Genomic DNA, 20,239 nt, shown 5'->3' on the forward strand with positions numbered 1-20,239 from the left:
AGTTTTGGTGAAGAATTGTTATCTAAAACTAACGAAACTGAGCAAGTGAATATAGCAAGGAAAAACTCCCAAGTCTCAACAGTTTAATCAAATGGAAGAAGCACTTGGTGTGCCTAGTAACTCCACAGTAGGGAAACTTACCAGTTACCACCACATACCTCTTCCTTGAAAAAAAAAGAAAATGAAAAAGAATAGTGGAGGAAGAAGAAGAAGAAGAAGAAGAAGAATCTATGGAGTGACCTGACATACAGGTTGACAGACATTTACTGGGTTTACACATGTTATTAGAGCAGAAATGAATAACAAATGAAGCCATGGATTAATTGTGCTTTTTGAAATGTCCATAAATCCATACCAGGAAATCAACATCTTTGAGAAAAAGACTGTAACCAGATTTGTCTCTCCCCTTCCCTTTTACTGTGTTAGGGTATATCCCACCAAACTCAAAAGGTGAGAGTGACAATGAGAGAGAGATTCTCATTCTTCAATATCTGTTGTAAGGAGTAATTAATAATTTCCCAAATTACACAGACACAGACCATGCCTTTTGGAGTTACCTCCACTCAACCCGGCTTCTTTAACAGGAAAGCCACCAGCAGCAATCTCAGGAAAAGGGGATTGAATTAGGGCATGAAAACGAGAATTAGGGTTTGTAGGGTGCAGCAGTGAGAAGAGGGCCCACTAGAATACGCAAAAAGAGAAGAGATTGGAGGTCGGGAAAGAGTAAATGAGGTTAGCACCGTCGGAAAAAGGAGAAAGAAAAGAGCCGTACCGTGATAAAGAAGCGTTGTGAGAGTTTCTTTAACCAGAAAATGGAGATGGAGATGCGGACACGAACCCCTCGGGCCCCTCCATCATTAACTCCATAATTTGTCCTGATTGATTGACACCTCTGGATTACAATTGCATTTTTTATTTTATTTTATTATTATTATTATTATTATTATTACAGCTTTTATTTAGTTTAGGAATAGGGTCACACCTACAAACCACTCACGGCCGCCCTTTCCTCTGCGTTGCTCTTACTCATTCTACACGCTAATTCATTTCCCTTGTGTTCAATATGTATGTGTTTTTCTCCAATTCTTTTGTTTTAATCACACTGTTGTCACAAATTGTAGTTATTTTTGGGAAATTTGTCATTGTATTTACAAAACTGAATATTCTTGTGGCAGCGACTAATACATGCACAAGCAAGATGGGCTCAAGAATTCGCCTAATGCACAAACAATCTTCACATCAATTGTGGGTGTGAGTGACATTCACGTGGAATGCGCATCGATCGCTATTGGGTGCGTTTAGGGTTTGTTTGGTGGCTACGTTAGAGCAAGTTACAGGCTCGTATCTAGCCTTAGTAAATAGTCTCTATTATTTTTATGGATTCAGGAAGCCCGTCTCATGTTTCAACCTAAAAAGTTGACCCACAATTTTAATTTGGTGGGTTACACTAACTGCATTAGAAATTGAACCAAGATAGTAGAATAAATTTACTAAGTTGTCCTCCACATTTCTCGTACGTATTATTGAAGTTATTTTAGTTTATAGTACATAATTATTCTATCATTTTGTAGTGTAAAATATATAAGTATTAAAGATAATTTAAAATTTTAACTACCAAACACACCATTTAAAAATATAATTAGTACCAACCATGTTATATATCATGACCATTATTCTAACTTGCCGGAGTAATATATATAGATTGTCTACCAAACGAGTAGCTAGAGTGCAATATGGGTTGATTTTCACTTTTTTGTAGTAACTTTTTGCAATGTGATGGATTAAATTATGTCCAGTTCTCTAATCTCAAAATAAATGGAACTAACATTGTAACTGTTTTTATTTAAATTTTCGTTTTGACTGATATTTGTAGTGTAATAAAATATAAATATACCAATGCGGCATTCGAATCGCTCCCTCAAATTTCTAAAAATTTGCGTCCATGGATTCGTATTGAGTAACACCTGCACCTCATGCTACATACTTATAAAGAATTTCTAAAAATTTGTGTCCATGTATTCGTATTGAATTACACCCTCACCTTCGTACCCATTCTACATACTTATAAGAATACGTGGCTACATAATTTATTACGTGTTTCGTTATTCGCGTAGTGGAGATTATTTTATGAACAATGTCTAACGACTATTTTGTTACTTATTTTTATATTTACCGTACTAAACTTTTAAATTGACCTTTTATGTATATCGGGTTTAGATTCATTTAGAAATAATTGACTTCCATGTGTTTAAATCCATTTTCTTCTTAAACCAATAAATTTATGTATTATAAGTTCATATTTACTTTTATTAAAAGTACTAGTACTACTTAACTTCTTATTTTGTACGTATCACTTTAAATCACAAAAAATTATCATATTTTTTAGGAAGACATGCCAGTCATTTTTATTCATAGCAGTTACTTTCACTTAAGATATAGCCATTTTTTATTATAACAACTTCTGCTATTATTTACAATAACAATCATTTTGATTAGAGTTCATACATATTTTATCTTAAGAGACTCGATCTTAATCTAATTTATCCCGCTGTTTGCCTTCTCTTTGTTAGTTAGTGGTGGGCCTTGCTTTTGACTGCTGTTTTTTCTTTCTATAGCTCTGTTGATTTTGCACTTATTGTGCTGTCAACTCTGTTGTCTTTTTTCTTCTGTTTTTTAATCCATGTACGTCTAATGCTGTTGTACTCTACCTCGCCACTTTTGGGTGGTTTGAGATTTTTTATTTATCGAAAAAAAAACAATTTGTATATACAAGTACTATCACTTAATTTCATTTTTAAAGTACTGGAATCATATCTACTGGGTAAAACAAAAAAAATACAAGTTCCACTTTCTTAATGAGATCTATCACTTATTTTTAACAATTGTTTAATAATAAGAATTACTATCATTTTTTTTCAAAACAATTGTTCTTTTCTTTAGAATAATTGGTTTTTTCAAAGCAATAATCAATTATATATATCCAAGTAAAAAAATCCTATACAATGAAATGTGACTTTTATTTAAACAATTGTACATTGCTAGTCTGACTCACGGTGACCATGAGAACGCGCCCAATCATGCAAGTAATATTTGTATATATATGTTTGGAATTGGTGTTACTTTTTGATGAATGACTTATATCTCGGGAGCAATTAATGTGTTTTCAGCGTTAGGCTATTTGTAATTCAAACTGAAGAAACTGTAAGGGATCGGGAATGGATCGGGAATGGGTAATATTATTGCATAATTGTTTGATTACCATGTATCTCCTATACAAACTTTTATAGGTAAGGTAAATCTACATATGGTAAAGAGATAATTGAGGATCCTATTCTAGTTATGGTATACAATCAATTGGAATCAATCAATTGAAATCAATCATCTTAATTGCATAATTTCTTTCCAACACTCCTCCTCAAGTCAAGTAACGGGATTTCCGATACTTAACTTGCTTAATACTTCCTTGAATGATTTGGAATTCACCGCATTGGTTAGAATGTCGGCCAACTGATCTTCTGACTTCACATATGGAAATTCGACAATCCGAGCTTCAATTTTCTCCTTGATGAAGTGTCTGTCAACTTCCACATGCTTAGTTCTATCATGCTGAACTGGATTCTCAGAGATGCTAATCGCAGCTTTGTTGTCGCAGAACAGTCTACATGGTTTTGGTACATACAGATCAAGCTCTGTCATGAGCTTCCTCAGCCACAATATTTCCGTGAGGCCACTTTTGATTCCCCGAAATTCAGTTTCCGCGCTTGAGAGTGCAACCACCTTTTGCTTTTTACTTCTCCAAGTGACAAGATTTCCTCCTACTAGTGTAAAGTACCCTGTCGTGGATTTTCGGTCATTTAGGTTTCCCGCCCAATCTGCATCAGTAAAGCCACTAATCTCCAAGTGTCCATGTTTCTCAAACAACACCCCATGCTCCGCAGTACCCTTCAAATATCGTACAATCCGGAGAGCTGCTTCCCAATGATCTTCCTGTGGTGAGTGCATGAACTGACTCACTACTCCCACAGCATATGCTATGTCCGGCCTAGTATGAGAGAGATAAATGAGCTTACCTACCAACCTTTGATATCTCCCCCTGTCTGTGAGCGTCGCTCCTTCCACTATCTGCAATCCGTGATTCTGTATCATTGGAGTGTCTGCTGGCCTGCAGTCTACCATTCCCACTTCTGCTAACAGATCGAGGATGTACTTTCTCTGATTGATGAAGATTCCCCTTTCTGATCTCAGAACTTCAATTCCTAAAAAATACTTGAGAAGACCCAGATCCTTCATCTCAAATTCTTTGAACAAATTCTTTCTCTACTCGCCGATCTCTTCTTCATCGTCTCCTGTGATGATCATGTCGTCAACATAGACGATAAGACACGTGATTTTCCCATTGTTCCTTTTTATGAACAATGTGTGATCTAAGTTGCTCTGCCTGTAATCATACTTCTTCATTACTTCAGTGAATCGACTGAACCATGCCCTTGGGGATTGCTTGAGTCCGTACAAAGTCTTCTAAAGTTTGCATACTTCTCCAGGCTGAAATTCATTTCCGAATCCAGGAGGAGGAATCATGAAGATTGGTTTAGGTAGTTCCCCATGCAAAAAGGCATTTGTCACGTCGAACTGGTGAAGTGGCCAATCTCTGTTGGCTGCGATCGAGAATAATACCCTGACTGTGTTGATCTTTGCTACTGGCGAAAAAGTTTCAGCATAATCAACTCCGTATGTCTGAGTGTATCCTTTTGCTACAAGTCGTGCCTTATATCTTTCGACTGAGCCATCTGGTCTTCGTTTGATAGTAAACACCCATCTACATCCCACAGCTTTAACTCCTTCTGGCAATTTTCCTTTCACCCATGTATTATTCTTCATCAATGCTTTCATTTCTGTAAACATGGCCTCTCTCCAGTGTTTGTGCTTCATTGCTTCCTCGGCGGTTTGCGGAATTTCTTCTTCCTCATATAGTGTCGTTTCAAACGCGCGTGTCATCTTACTCAAATTTCCTTGCACAAAATTTGCGACCCCATATCTGCTCTTTGTACCAACCTTCTCGGGAGAGTATCGTTTCGGAGGAATGCCCCGAGTACTCCGGTTGGGAAGGACATACTTCCCAGTGTCACTATCAATGGTGTTATCTTCTTCTTCCTTTTCTGCAGGGTTAGTATTATCCGCGGTATTTTCTTCAGAGATTGGTATAGGAGATACCTGGGATATCGGTTGAGGTTGATCTTGAGGTGGTTGAGGAGACTCCGGTGGGGAGGCGTGCTCGGCAGCAGTGACCGCTACAGTCTCGGGTGGTTCCGCAATTGAAGGACTTGGAGGTGACACAAACCAACTTAGACAGTCCCCATGATTAGTTTCAGGATTCTGCTCCCCCTGACTGCTAAGGTGGTGAGGGTAGAAGAACTGGGTTTCCAAGAAGGTGCACTTTATAGAGGTGATAATATTCTTAGTATTCGGGTCAAAGCACCGATATCCCTTCTGGTTTATCCCGTATCCCACAAAAACACATTTAGTAGCACACGGAGAAAATTTTGTTCTTTCATGTTTAGGAATATGGACATAGGCTATGCAACCGAACACTTTAGGCGACATGCTATGGGATTCGGGTATTTTGGCTTGTTGGAAGAGGACATCAAGGGGTGTTTTCTTGTTGAGGATTTTTGTGGGTAATCGGTTTATGAGGTAGATGGAGGTTGCCACGGCTTCTGGCCAAAGAAAAGTTGGAACCTTGGAGTCAATCATGATAGCCTGGGTTACTTCTAGAATTGTTCTATTCTTTCTCTCCGTGACCCCATTTTGTTCGGGTGTGTAGGCACACGACGTTTGGTGAACAAGACCCTTTTTCCTAAAAAATTCGGACATATCACTATTGACAAACTCTCTCCCATTATCAGATCGAAGGACTTTTATGGTGGTGTGAAATTGGGTTTGAATCATATGAAAGAAAAGAACAAATTTGTCGACAACTTCAGATATGTGTTTCAAGAAATAAACCCATGTCATCCTAGTGCAGTCATCAATGAAAGTCACAAAGTATCTAAATCCCTTTCCCCCAATAACTGGCGCAGGGCTACATACATCAGCATGCACAAGTTCAAACATAAATTTCATACGGGTATTTGAAAGTTTGAAAGATTGTCTGTGGCTCTTGGCCAAAACGCATGTCTCACAGGAAAAATCTTTAGGAATTCTAAAATTAGGAGACAAAAGCTGAAAGTAACCATAGGAGGGATGTCCTAGTCTTCTGTGCCACAGCCAAGCCTCTTCTCTTGCAGATCCGTGAGCTAGCATTGCACTGCCATGTTGAGCTACCCCATCCACGTAGTAGAGTCCCTTGTTCTCAGTGCCACGCCCAACGATCTTCCTCGTCCGAATATCCTGTAAAACACAATGATTTGGGTGCATCAGGAGAGTGCAATTCAGTTCTCGTGTGACATGGCTAACTGACATCAATCTTTGAGACAAGCTCGGCACAAATAAACAGTTTGATAATCGAAGACTTGGAGAAATTTCTATGGTTCCCGCTCCTGCTACTTTAATTAATTCTCCATTTGCAGTTCTAATATAGGTTTTAGTGACTTCACCAAACTCACTAAAGTCTGTCCTCTCGGGGGTCATAGTATCTGTGGCTCCACAATCAAAAATCTAACCCCTTTTATGAATTCTATCACTGTTTTGCACGTTTAATGCAGCGGAAATATTCATCAGAGGTGCAAACCTATTTTGGGTATCAATTTGGTCAACATTTGGGGTTAATTTGAGATTTCTACTAATCATGGGCGGATTATCATAATAGGAGTAGTCTGGGGGTCTCCTTTTAATATGGTGGGGTATGTTTTGGTATTTCATATAAGGGGGAGGACTAAAAAGCAAATGAGAGAGTAAGTTAGGGCTTGATTCTCGATCAAGCCCTTTACCTCCAGTTAACGCGTCGCTCCCCCAATTCAGTTCCTCCGTCGCCGCTCCAGTCCGTTCCACAAAGTTTCTGATTCGGATGCCACTTCCTCCGCCGCCGCCACTACCACCGCCGATTTCCGGTTGGGGAGGATTGTTGGTTTGATTTCCTCCCCCAATTGTTCCGTCTCTGTTCTGGTTCGGATGTTGGCGTGGGTTGTTCTCCGCGATTCCGACGGCGGCGAACTTCCCTTGGGCTCGCGCCTTCTGTTTCTCATCCCACCATTCCGGGTATCCCACCCGGAGGAAGCATGTCTCCCTCGTATGTTTGTTTTTACCACAGTGGGAGCACCACAGTTTGCTTTTGTCCGGTCTCCCTCCGGTTCCGGCAGTTTGGTGGTTGTTTCCGGCTGGCGGCGGTCGTTGCTGGCTTCCCCGATTGCTCGGTCGGTCTCTCTGTGCCCCAAATCCGTAGCCTACTTCCCCCGATGATGCATCGGCACTCCCAATGCCAGAGGAGTCTCCGATGGGTGGAGCGGACGCCGGTGGCATGATCCTTTGTCGAGCCGCCTCCTTCTTCACCCATCCGTAGGCTTCTTCGACTGAGGGGTACGGCTGCTCCTTGAGGATCTCCCGTCGGATGTGGTCATACTCTTGGTTCAGGCCTGTGAGGAATTTGATGAGCCGTTTATCATTTGCGTGTTGTCAATATTGCCCGATCCCCTTGTCACAGCACGTGACTGGTTGCTTCTGAGTTCGATCAATGTTTATCCACAGTCCGTGGAGACGACGGTAATATGTTTCGACATCGAGATTTCCTTGTCTCATATACATTATTTTGTCCTCCAGGTCGTATATTTGATATGGATCCGCTTTTCCTTCGAACGTAATTGCGAGGTTATCCCACAACGCCTTGGAAGTTTGGTGGTGAGCGAAGTCGGCAATAATATCATGCTCGACATTGTCGATGATCCACGAAAAAACCATCAGATTTGTCTCTTCCCACTCCCGATACCCCTTACTGCCGGGTTCCGGCGGTTTGTCATAGATATGTGTATATCCTCTCCTGCTTCCTATCGCGACTTTCATCAAGCGCGACCACAACGGGTAGTTCTTCCCGTTTAATTTGAACGCCACGGTAACGTTCTTGCTCATCTTCAATGTTGAGGATTCGGTTGTTGGTTTTTCTTCTCCTGTGTCTGACATTTTCGATGAGGTTGGGTTCTGTTTTGGTTTTAGGTGAAGGCCGAGAATGGTATTACACGGCTATGATGAGATTTCTCTGAGCCAGAGATCTTCCTGCTCTGATACCATGAAGAAACTGTAAGGGATCAGGAATGGATCGGGAATGGGTAATATTATTACATAATTGCTTGATTACAATGTATCTCCTATACAAACTTTTATAGGCAAGGTAAATCTACATATGGTAAAGAGATAATTGAGGATCCTATTCTAGTTATGGTATACAATCAATTGGAATCAATCAATTGAAATCAATCATCTTAATTGCATGATTTCTTTCCAACACAAACCAAACACCGACATGTTATATACTGTCTAATCTCAGATCACACAATGAGTTTTCATATTTCATGACGGTCACACGTTTTTTAATTTTTTTTAATACATTAGAAATAAATTGATGAGGACATAATTCGTGACAAGACCATGATCGAGACACCTAAAAGAAGCAAACTTATGGTTCGTAAAATTGCACCATTTTGATATGTTAAAGATTGATGAAAGAATATATTGTATCGGAACAGTAACTTAGGTTTGTTAACTGTTTAATGGTAATAATAATTAAAAAAATGGCATGTTTTGATTGGGGATGGAAAAAAGAGTACACTCTGATGAAACCCCCCCAAGTCCTTCTCAGACAGAGACGCTTTCTAGATGTGAATACAGAAACGGACAACTTTACTATGTTTTCAGTAATTGAAACTGTTATCTGCATCGACCACTCACAAAAACCCTTTCCCCTCTCTTCTCACATCTCTATCTTTCCACGTTCGATAAAAATGTAACATTGAAACGATAAGGGTTTCCAAATAAAATTCAATGTAACAAAGTAGCTAGGGTTGCTCAATTCCTACACACAAAAAAATGTTCACTAGAAACAATGCATTCAATTTCCCTCACCCCTCCCATCCCCGCAACGAGTTCCACGACATGCTCTTGGCGGCCGTGGCGAACCAAGAGCTATGCGGGGAAAGCTCGGCCTTGGCCGCGGCCAAGGCCTCGAAGAAGGACCGCCACAGCAAAATTGATACGGCGCAGGGGCCCCGGGATCGGAGGGTTAGGCTGTCGATCGGGGTCGCTAGAAAGTTCTTTGACCTTCAAGAAAACCTAGGTTTCGACAAGCCGAGCAAAACCCTTGATTGGCTGCTCACCAAGTCGGAGACGGCTATCCAAGATCTTGAGGTGATGAAGGAGAGAGACGTGGCCGCGACGGGCGCTGGCTCATCCGAGTGTGAGGTCGACTCGGGCGAGAACGGGGCTGATTTGAAGCATAACTCTGTGAAGGCGACGGCGAAGGAGTCGAGGGCGAAGGCGAGGGCGAGGGCGAGGGAGAGGACGAGGGAGAAGATGTGTATCAAGAAGCTCAACGAGACTAGAAACGGTGTCAACGCAGCCGCCTCCGATTTCAACAGCATCCAATTCATGAACAATCAGCTCGATTTTCGCAAGATCGCTTCCAGCAGCAGCAACATCAATCTCGGATTCCATTGCCATCCAGCAGCCTATGAAGTTGCGGCTGCAAATAGTCAAGACCTAATTCAGGAATCCATCGTGATCAAAAGGAAAGTGAAGAATCCTATGATATTTCAGCAGAATCTGATCATCTCCAGCTCCAACTACGGCGTCCCGGCGCCTTACAACGTGGCCGCGGCTGAGAATTGGGACAACATTTGTGCCATTTTGGATCAGCACAAGTTCATCAGCAGGTGAAGACAAAATCAATTTTCAAGACTCAATTTTATATTAATTTTGAAATTGTGGTTGTTTTTTTGTATTACAGCACTTCAAACAACTAGGCAAGCAAGAAAGAAGAAGAAGAAGAAGAAACACTAGCAGTTGAGGTCATTGATTGTTGAAGATGTTTGCATATTGTGCTTGGCATATATGCAACTTCTGCTACCTTATTTTTCTTGAATTTCGATCTCTCATTGATGTAATATGGTGTCAGGACTTTAAAAAATCAATTTAATCTACTATCGCATTGATGAATGTTGCAACCTCTTCTTTTGTTTAGGACACAAAATCTGCCTTGAATATTTGGTTGATTGTGGTGTGTGTGTGTGTGTGTGTACTATTCGTCAATGTTAGTGCTCTACACTTTTAATGAAAAAAGTTCATGCTTTTTGGCCATATATAAATGTATATTTATAGTTAGGGTTATGCCTAATGGTTCTTAGCGAAATATATTGGATAATACACAAATATTTTGACTGATTTTGAAGTTGTCTTTGGCATTATATTTCTAAATTTGATGACCAGTTATTTGTAAAACACAGGCAATTGGGATCATTTTCAGGATCTTGAGAGCAGAAAAGAAAAGGTCCAAATCAAATTACTAACCCGAATTGTGATGAATTGGCTTATGGCTGTCAACAAACTCAACCCCAATCAAAGCTAGAAAAGAAAACCACGACAAGAGAAAGGAGCCATAAAACCACAGTCAAGAAGGCCTCGAAAAGCTTACCACCTAGCCTCAGATGGTAATTGTATTGATATTTTTTATATACTGAGTTTACGAGTCATCAAAGTTTATCACATTATCATTTGATTACACCCTAATACATATATATATATATATATATATATATATATATATATATATATATAGGGTTTTAATCTTCCAAAAGAAGCCCTTATGTAAAGAAATTCAGACCAAATACGGATCGTGAGATCTGGAAATGAATGGCCACGATCTGCAATTAGGAACGATTTCTTTGGGTCATAATAGTAGTGTTCTGTGTCATGTAAGGGTACTGTAGGTATATAAAATATAAACAACTGCTTTCCGGTTTTTAATAGCGGATTAATTGGGATCATTACTCCACACATTATTAATCTGATCGCGCCATTCAATTCGTCTCTCTCTCCCCAAAATCTCAACTCAAAAACGCCCAAACCCTAGAATCTGCTCTGAAAAACACACAAATATTCTTGCCATCCGAAAAGCCCAAACCATACAAAGCTCTACAAATTAATCATCCCCTCCACTATTTCATCTTCGCCTGCACCAAAAAACGCCTCTGCGAGAAAATCCGTTTCCGCTACCAAAAACCTAGTAAGAATCCAAAACTCAACGAAGAAGGGGAAGAAAACTCTAATTCAACCATGGTCAACACAAGAGCTGGATCCGCGTCTCATGACGGAAAAGGTAAGTAAGATGTTGTAACCCATGACTTGAAGTTGACAAAATCAGGCCGATTAATATCTTCAATTTGTTGTTCACGTAGTTTATCAAAGAACGACGTCGAAGAAAAAGCTACCAATTATCCCAAAAGCTCCGACAGGAAATACGATACCAATTTCTGGTATTTTGATGCATGTAGTTTTGATTCTATTTTGGAATTTGGTATTTACTTGTGTTTTTTTGTTTCATAACCAAAAGTCGAAAATTCAACAGAACCCTCAACTGAAGCCATTCCTGATATCCATGACATAAATCAAGGTTAAATTTATACCTTCTAACCCTTATTGTAGCTCTGCTCTTTAATTACTGATGAATAAGTATGCTGAAAAAAGTTATGGAATAAATGAATATTTATATGCTTAAGTTGTAAATTGTCATATATTCCTCACTGTGCTGGTTAGGTACTACCCATTGTTTGTGGGAAATAAAGTTTGATTTTTGGTGACAGGCTGGAGTTTAAATAAATTTCATTTTTGTTTAATGTTTGTAATATGTTTCTGTAAAAGTATCACGTAGTTGTAATATGCTTTCAGATACGGGAACTCATACAAAAATCATTCAAGCGTCTAAAGGGAAAGAGACGGATAAACAAGTATCCAATTCTGGAAAAGGTATGTACATGAAAAAAATAGTAATAACTTTCTATGATTGTGATGATTTGTCTATTACACAATAGTTTTGTTATGACACTTATGACTCAATATTAACCTCTTTCTTATGCTTACATTGCACATTGCACATTATGTAATTAAATCCAAAAATGACTGTACTAAATATTTGAATACTGTTGTGGACGAGACTTTTGAAATTTGTAATGATCCAGTGACAATGTGGAACCCATGGCCATACTTGTTGTGGACAAGACTTTTGAAATGTGTAATGATGCAGTGACAATGTGGAACCCAGGGTCATACTCATTTAGCACGATGTTTAACCTTTTTATTTCCATGAGCAAATATGTGTTTAATATGACCCAAACGCATATTCTCCATGCGTATGACCTAGAGCCTGCTTATTATTACCCAAATTAAACGTATGTATTATGACTCTATAATCCGTTTATTATGACCCAAAATTCTCCATTTAATTTTTTTGTCAGTGTCAGTGAACGCGTTGGACATATAACCAAGTTCCAGCTTGTTATGACCTAATTTAACCATATGTTTTTATGACTTAAAAATCGATTAGTATGACCGAAAACACATATTTAATGTTTGTTGTACTTGTTAGTGTATTCTCCGAGCGTACTACTATTTGGAACCTATTTCAAAACTTTTATTATATATTTAGCATATAATTGCTCTTTTAGTTTGATTTTTGATACCATTATCCAAAGTATTTTGTTTGACAACCAAACTGAATTGCAGGGTGATCTCGCAAGAAGAATCGGTTTGAAACAAGGAAAAAGAACTAACATAAATGGAGTACAGAATTGTGTTGTTACACCACAGGCCGGAGTAAACAAGGTAATTGTTGTGTAATAATTTTTTACTTTTATTGATATAGATCGCAATAAATAGGGTTAAAGTCTTGATATTATCATACTATGCAATTTTTTTTGTATATCTATGACATACGTAAACATTCATTAATACTACCATTTATTTTAGTCTGTTTCGGAGATTAGTAGCTTCACAGCTATAGGAAGGATCCAAATCTCGGACACTGAAAAAACTGTTATAAGTGTTAGTTCTGGAGCAGCTCTTTTGTGTGCATCAAAGGTAAATGTTAATGTTAAAATGTCATTCGAAAACTATGTGTACTACCATGTTTGTTGAGGTGATATATAACACTTAACATATATGATTGTTCCAGAGTGAGTACTAGGTCAACAACCCAATAATTGGTACATCATTTAACAGTAGTAGCAATGCATCACATCTGACGGGTTTAGAAAAAGGTACTTCCAGCTTTGAAATATATTCTTGTATGCATCCATTATGAACCAAAAAAAAGCAGAACAACGTCAGCCAAATATTATTACACTTATTAAATGTGCAATGTATTATAAATAGGAAGGATGTATCAATGTGGAAGAGATTGTAAAATCAGCCATGGCCGACTACATGGAAGGCGGTGGAGATGATGCTGCTGATGAATTTTATTCGGAAGCTTCGGGAACGAAATCAATACCAATTTTGGATAATAAGCTTATAAGCAAGGATGAAACTAATGTATGTGTCTATCCTTAATTACATTATCAATGAAATAGTACAGTTTTGTATGACTTCTTATGTACCTTTCTGGTAATAAATATGTAGGATAATGAACTCGATGTGGAAGCCATTGTACAGTCTGCAGTGGAAGCGTACATGGAATGTGATGATGCTGATGAGGATTTTGTCACACCTTTCGCTAAAAAGTCAGAACCAAAACTGGGCAAAGAATTGGTCGTCTATACAAACGAACAAGTAAGATTTGTTGTAATTATCTATTTAGTTGTACGTAGTAAGGCGTGTACTGCCTAAACTGAACATATATTAAATTTATACATCACATATAACTGATCTATACCATCTAATTGTAGCTACATGACAACCAGCAAAAATTGAAGATGAACATTCGCCCTAAGGCAGACTTGAGATGTTCTAATGCATTGCGTTCACCATTTCTTGAGAGAGCAGTTACAGTGTCATGCAAGCTTACTCCAGATGAACGAGTTATGTATTACTGGTTGCTGACTATGGATCTCGCCAAATGATTATGTCGTAACTTAGATTAGTGGATCATTTTGTTCATTTCATCAAAGATAGTATTTCTCTTGTTTTTGAATCATGTTTTATTCAGCATGTGGATGTCATTGGTACAACACATTGTTTCATCTATAAGCTGATAAAAAATTCCCTTAAAATGACCTTTAAATTCTTTACAATTATTTCTTGTAATGTATATTGAATGTGTGTCATATAATTGTTATGTAAATCTGTGGCATAATATACGGACACATGAGGAATTGCGTAAAACTACAAAAAACAAAAATGACCATGTTGTATCTTGTAATATATATTGAATGTGATTCATAGAATTGTTAGGTAAATCTGTGTCATAATATACCATCACATGAGTCATGGCATAAAACTATAAAAACCAAAATGACTCGTTCTATTAGATATATATGTTTGGATGCAAAAAAAATAGTAGTAGTACGAACGAATAATATTCCCGTGCGTTGATCATATTTAAAAACCAATACACGAGTCGGGTTTTGATCTATGCAACTACATTTAAATACAGAGACGTAGAACAATATCATACGTAGTGCATTGTTAGGTCATAGTTAGTTAATTTTTAGGTCATGCTAACAGAACATGACCTAAAATGATCTTAGCATGACATTAAACCCAAATATTATATATATGACCTAAAATTGCTTAATTATGACCTTCCGTGTTTTTGGTTAATTATTGACCATTAGATCATCTAATCATAGGGCCAAGATTTGGGCTGCATTTCTGGATTTAAATGCATTTTTATTTTGATCATCTCCCTACACGAGTCTATGCAAGTTTTTAACATACAAAAAAGCTATAACGATTGAATCCTGCAAAAAAAATTCTTAATAACATTAAATATACTTTTGGGTCATAATAAACGATTTTATATGTCATATCGTTATGTGGGTATATTGGGTCATATTTAGGCAACATTAGAGTCGTCAAATAAAACTAGTGTTTTATACACCAAAAACTTAATTTAATCACTTGGGTCATAATAGATGGATATATGGGTCATGATAAACTAACGATGAAGATTAAAAACAAGCTTCCATCTACTGGATGTAGAATGATAATATGTCATAACAGGATGAAATCGCGGCATACAACTCATACAACTATCTTCAACTAAAATGTGTCATACTATACAGAAATTGAATCATAGAGGATAAATCGATCAAATAATATAATTACAAAAGATTCATATAAACGAATACGATGACATAAACAGATACAAATATGTGAATCAGAGCAGAACAAACAACTGAAAATAAAAAATATGACCATAACTTGTATTGCCAACAACGTCATCGGAATATGAGTGATTATCTACGTGCGAAGTAGAATGTATGTCGGATTCCATTTTGGATTTTTAGATTTGCCAACGATGATGATATAGAATATAAAATTGAACAGAAAAATCTGTAACTCGATTGGAGTTATGATCTTCCAACGAAGATGATATATATTTAAGAATGTAAAACAATAATCTGAAACAATTATAATTGAAGTTTGATGTTACAGTGGCTGAAGAAGATGAATATAGGTAGAAGATGCAGTTTAAGAAATTTATCTCATAATTCACGCCTAAACTCTGATATTGGAAAGAGAAATGGCAAGATTATAGGAGATGCCATAACCAACGTGATAGAGCTAATTACTTAATTAACCTTAATGGATTTTTATTGAATAAAATAAAAATATTTAATGACATATTTGAGCCATCAGATGTTTTAAAATCAAGATGATCTCGCCATATCCTATGGCTGAAATTTGGCCTGTATTTCTTTATATAAACCCATACTTGTTTTGATCAACCTCCTATATATATATATATATATATATATCTTGTTCATAAGAATGAACATATATAAGTATCCACATTAATTTGTTCTTGCCAGAGACATGTAAAGTTATTACTCCCTCTGTCCGCCATTAAATATCTCATTTTTTATTTTTTGTCCGTCCGCCAATAAATGTTTCATTTCACTTTTACTATATTTGGTAAGTGGACCATACATTCCACTAACTCATTCCACTCATATATCATTATAAAATCAATATATAAAAGTTGGTCCCACATTCCACTAACTTTTCAACTCATTTTATTACACAAAGTCAAACAATTTCTTAAAATATGAGACATTTAATCACGGACGGAGGGAGTATTCTTCTCCAATTTAAAAATGACTGCCTTTGACTTTTCTTCTAGTATTAACGATTTTCTAATTATGTTCATTTTGTATTTAGCAATTGCCTGATGAAGCATATTTGCTAGTAATTTGATTTAAGATTATAGGGTTAATATGATGTGTGTATAAATATAGTGAAGATCCTATCGTGATTCTTTATTAGTAATAGCCTGTTGAAGCAAATATGCAAGACTTTGCATATAGTTATCTTCAATTTCAATGACGGACCCAGAAAATCCAATTCATGGGGTCGAAAAATAATTAATAAATTTAATACAGTATTTAAATAATTTTTAGTATATATTAGTAGAATTTAAATATTGCATTATTTTTTGTTTGGCAAGGTAATTAAGAAATGCGAGTAACATATTTTTGAAAATAGAAAAAACACATTAAAATTTCATGTATCATTTATATTATCCAAATATGCTTTTGCTAATGTCAAAGTTTACTGTTTAGTTTTATTTGTAATTTTACAAATATTATTATTATTTGCAACTAAAGAAAAATTAAACTCAAAATCAAATCAAATTAATGAATCATACTAATTTAGTACTAGTAATTAACAAATTTTAAAATATTTTACACGAATTTACTTAGACTCTAATGATAAAATACAATTTAAACTAATCAAGTACATCTTATCTTATTACTTAAATTTACACTTAAACAAAGAAAGAAAATAACGCCGCATTAATCAATATTAATAAAAGTACTAAAACAAAATTATTAGAGCACTGCGCCGCTCTTCTTCTCCATTATCGTCCCTTCAATTTTTTCAAGAAGCTTATTCTCCTTAGTTAAATTATTTCACCTCCCCCAGTCTCTATCCTTCTAATTCTCTTCCTCTTCTCTCTTCCATGTCGACGAAGCAGCCATAGCGTGGGGTCGGAGCTGGAGCAGCCCTGGTTCGACGGCCAATTCTGGGAGGTTCTCGGAGGTATTCACAGACCAATGGTTATATTTAATTTGAAAAATCGAGTGAGTTATACTCTCAATGAAATGAAAGGTGACATTTGAAATTTTAAAATATACAATGCGGATCATTATATTACCAATTGCGTGAATTGGGCCAAATGTCGCGACAAACAGGCCGTCACCATAGCTGATTTTTACATTAATTGACATAATAATCCTTGATTATTCTAATTAGTTAAATCTGGTTGCTAAGTAGCACCAATCCTAGATATGAAAGTAATAGTCTTAATAGTGGATATCGTGAATTATAATGCAAAATTCGTTAAAATATGTTCGAGTTCGAGAGTAAAGAGAGAAAAAATAATTAAAATGTTAATAAAGGGGAGAATATTATCTATATCATTAGAGATAGAAAAATATTGTCCACAGAACGAAGTATTTACTCTCTGCACAGTATACTGCCTTCATACAATATATCATATTGAAATATAAATAACTCTCTCTATATATATATATACATAAAGTCACATAAATCTCATTAGCAACAAAAACAACAATCTCAAAGTAATTAGTTTTTCATCCATCATTAACTAAATGATTAGGAGATTAATTACTGCCTTTGGGTATGAGTGAATAGTCACTAAGTTAGCCAGTGATACTCTTAAGTGGTGTTCGTTACTTAAATAAAATAGTACTAATGTATAATCTAAAATTAAGTTATGAGATTATTTTAGTTGGAGGAGGTGGCTATGACTAATTATCACATGATTATACATCTAGGATTAAGTTGTGGAATTTAATCTCATGAACCAAACACAATACTTCATATGTCCCACTACAAGTGAGGCGTTTCTTTCTGTCCGTGATTTTGCAAAGTTAATAATAAATAGTTAAAGTGGAGAAAAATTAAAATAAGAGAGACAATAATATAGAAGAGAGTCGTTCATACATTATTATCTTACTTACTTTACTTTATCTCTACTCTAACTATTTATTATCATTTTTGCAAAACAACATCCGATTTTGAGCGCCTCACTTGTAACGGGACGGAGGGAGTACATATTTAATCCCGATATATAATCTTGCCAACCGAACGGCCCTTAGTTTAACAATAAAAAAGGTACACTGCCAATGCTCTGGACATAAATTTCAAATGAGTAGGAGTACAAGTACTGTGTAAGAGCTGCTTAATACGAAATTCAACCAATTCTTTGAAAATAAATATGGTTCGACTTTTACTGAAATCTACATGAAGCTCGTTTCAAAAAAATAAAAGAACTGCAACATATAATGTTTTTTTTGGTAAAGAAAATATAATATTTTTAATTAGCAAGTTATGATTGAACTTGAAAACTTTTATAAGGAAATCGAAAGGTTCAACCACTTGCATGAATTAAATTGCTCTACTTTAAAATGATAGATTAGGTAAAGAGTTGCGTCATTAGAGTACTAGGTCACGTCTAGTTTTTCTTTTTCTTTTTTTCAAATATGGAGACATGGGTGTGATTTTGATGGACATAATTTTTTGGACCGACGGATTACAAATATATTAGGCCACCCGCGTAGCACCGCAACGCGTTACGCGGGTGGCTCGAAGCCCGTTCCTCCGTGACGAGACGAGCGCGGGACGCGTTGCAGCATCCCGTCGCGTCTCCAGCCCGCCGAGACACCCGTCTCTCCGAGATGGCCTGCGAGACGTCTCATCACGCGCGCGTGCGACGTGGCGCGCTCCGGCGCCATGCGTGACGCCCACTCGCCACCCCGCGAGTGGGTTTCGTCGCGCTGACCCAATAAATCATTTTTAAAAAAAAATCAAATTTAATAAAAAATATTAAAATTCGAAAAACAGTAATATTACCGTTTTTTGACCGTTTTCCTTTTTTTATATTTTTTACTCTATAAATACTCATATTTCATCATCATTTCAGACACAAACACACATCTATTCTTCTCAAATCACCTCTCTTTCAACTCCAATTTTCATCTTAAATCAACTCTTTTATTCTTCCCCCAAATTAAACGATCTAATGGATCCATATGAGCAAATGCGTCGAATAATGGAAGAATCACTTGAAGAAGATCGACGCCGGGAGGCGGAGGAAGCCGCGCCGCCCCAAGGACGCTCCCGGACTTACATCCATCGTAACTGGGAGGAAGCCGCCGCAAGGTTAGTCCGCGACTACTTTTGCGATAACCCGGTTTGGGGAGATACCTACTTCCGTTGACGTTTCCGCATGCGAAAACCGCTATTTCTCCACATTGCAAATATATTGGCAGCCGGGAAGAGTTCTTCCAAGAAAGGTTCGACGCCGTCGGCCGTCCCAGCCACACGACGGTGCAGAAATGTACTGCAGCAATCCGTCAACTTGCGACTGGACAAACGGCGGATTTGTTCGACGAATACCTCCACATTGGAGAAAGCACTGGGAGAATGTGTTTGGTGCAATTCTGCAAAGGCGTCCGTGCAGCCTTCACCGACGAATTTCTCCAGAAGCCAAGCACGACAGATTGTCAGTTTCTGCTCCACCTTCACGAAGAAGTGCACGGATTCCCCGGGATGCTTGGCAGCGTCGATTGCATGCACTGGCAATGGAAGAATTGCCCTGTGGCGTGGAGGGGGTCGTACACTAGCGGCCACAAAGGCACCCACCCCACCGTTATACTCGAGGCCGTTACCGACTACCGGCTATGGATCTGGCATGCGTACTTCGGGGTCCCCGGATCGAACAACGACATAAACATGCTCCACCAATCCGACCACTTTGCCGAAGTTTTGGATGGTAAAGCGCCGGCCATCAACTTCATCGCTAACAACCGGCGGTATAAAATGGGGTACTATCTTACCGACGGCATCTACCCGAAGTGGCCAACCTTCGTGAAGACGTGCATCAGGCATGTGAATGCAAAGCAGGCTCTTTTTGCGCAGAAGCATGAGGCTGCTCGCAAGGATGTGGAGAGGGCGTTCGGGGTTCTCCAAGCGCGCTTCAACATAATCAAAGCCCCGGCTCGTACGTGGTTCATGGAGAGTATGGTCGACATCATGTATACGTGCATAATCTTGCACAACATGATTGTCCAAGACG

At 37.7% G+C, this 20,239-nt stretch overlaps 3 protein-coding genes across 7 annotated transcripts; 2 read left to right on the forward strand and 1 right to left on the reverse strand.

The window, feature by feature from the left end:
* Positions 1-228: 228 nt before the first annotated feature.
* Positions 229-4,290, reverse strand: LOC121745733 (uncharacterized mitochondrial protein AtMg00810-like). Its single transcript, XM_042139697.1, has 4 exons — positions 3,613-4,290; positions 558-681; positions 356-417; positions 229-240 (listed from the first exon to the last, which is right to left on the reverse strand). The coding sequence occupies exons 1-4, from the start codon at positions 4,288-4,290 to the stop codon at positions 229-231; spliced, it is 876 nt and encodes a 291-aa protein (XP_041995631.1).
* A 4,597-nt stretch (positions 4,291-8,887) lies between these two features.
* On the forward strand, positions 8,888-10,688 carry LOC121743825 (transcription factor DICHOTOMA-like). 3 transcript variants are annotated; one of them, XM_042137194.1, is made up of 3 exons: positions 8,888-9,854; positions 9,929-9,989; positions 10,425-10,688. In XM_042137194.1, the coding sequence occupies exons 1-2, from the start codon at positions 9,013-9,015 to the stop codon at positions 9,942-9,944; spliced, it is 858 nt and encodes a 285-aa protein (XP_041993128.1). In that variant the 5' UTR covers positions 8,888-9,012; the 3' UTR covers positions 9,945-9,989; positions 10,425-10,688. The 3 variants fall into 3 exon arrangements, with proteins under 3 accessions (XP_041993128.1, XP_041993129.1, XP_041993127.1); XM_042137195.1 differs by having other exon boundaries at positions 10,445-10,688; XM_042137193.1 differs by lacking the exon at positions 10,425-10,688 and having other exon boundaries at positions 9,929-10,416.
* A 112-nt stretch (positions 10,689-10,800) lies between these two features.
* LOC121743941 lies at positions 10,801-14,183 on the forward strand. 3 transcript variants are annotated; one of them, XR_006038349.1, is made up of 8 exons: positions 10,801-11,296; positions 11,376-11,453; positions 11,531-11,590; positions 11,866-11,943; positions 12,700-12,798; positions 12,943-13,053; positions 13,148-13,232; positions 13,348-13,471. XR_006038349.1 is itself a non-coding variant. In XM_042137349.1 (7 exons), the coding sequence occupies exons 1-7, from the start codon at positions 11,285-11,287 to the stop codon at positions 14,031-14,033; spliced, it is 750 nt and encodes a 249-aa protein (XP_041993283.1). In that variant the 5' UTR covers positions 10,801-11,284; the 3' UTR covers positions 14,034-14,183. The 3 variants fall into 3 exon arrangements, 1 of the variants encoding a protein (XP_041993283.1); XR_006038348.1 differs by having other exon boundaries at positions 11,546-11,590; XM_042137349.1 differs by lacking the exons at positions 11,531-11,590; positions 12,943-13,053; positions 13,148-13,232 and adding exons at positions 13,594-13,743; positions 13,860-14,183 and having other exon boundaries at positions 13,348-13,506.
* Positions 14,184-20,239: the final 6,056 nt, after the last annotated feature.

Source organism: Salvia splendens, chromosome 8 (genome assembly GCF_004379255.2).
Source record: "Salvia splendens isolate huo1 chromosome 8, SspV2, whole genome shotgun sequence".
Classification (NCBI taxonomy): domain Eukaryota; kingdom Viridiplantae; phylum Streptophyta; class Magnoliopsida; order Lamiales; family Lamiaceae; genus Salvia; species Salvia splendens.

Coding starts and splice junctions, on each gene's coding strand:
- LOC121745733 (XM_042139697.1), bottom strand. CDS start 4,290: ATGAAGGATCTGGGTCTTCTCAAGTATTTTTTAGGAATTGAAGTTCTG. Junction 682..3,612: donor TTAGCATCTCTGAGAATCCA/GTTCAGCATGAT, acceptor TGCGTATTCTAG/TGGGCCCTCTTCTCACTGCT. Junction 418..557: donor AGAAGCCGGGTTGAGTGGAG/GTAACTCCAAAA, acceptor ACCCTAACACAG/TAAAAGGGAAGGGGAGAGAC.
- LOC121743825 (XM_042137194.1), top strand. CDS start 9,013: ATGTTCACTAGAAACAATGCATTCAATTTCCCTCACCCCTCCCATCCC.
- LOC121743941 (XM_042137349.1), top strand. Junction 11,454..11,865: donor AAATACGATACCAATTTCTG/GTATTTTGATGC, acceptor ATATGCTTTCAG/ATACGGGAACTCATACAAAA. Junction 13,507..13,593: donor TAAGCAAGGATGAAACTAAT/GTATGTGTCTAT, acceptor ATAAATATGTAG/GATAATGAACTCGATGTGGA.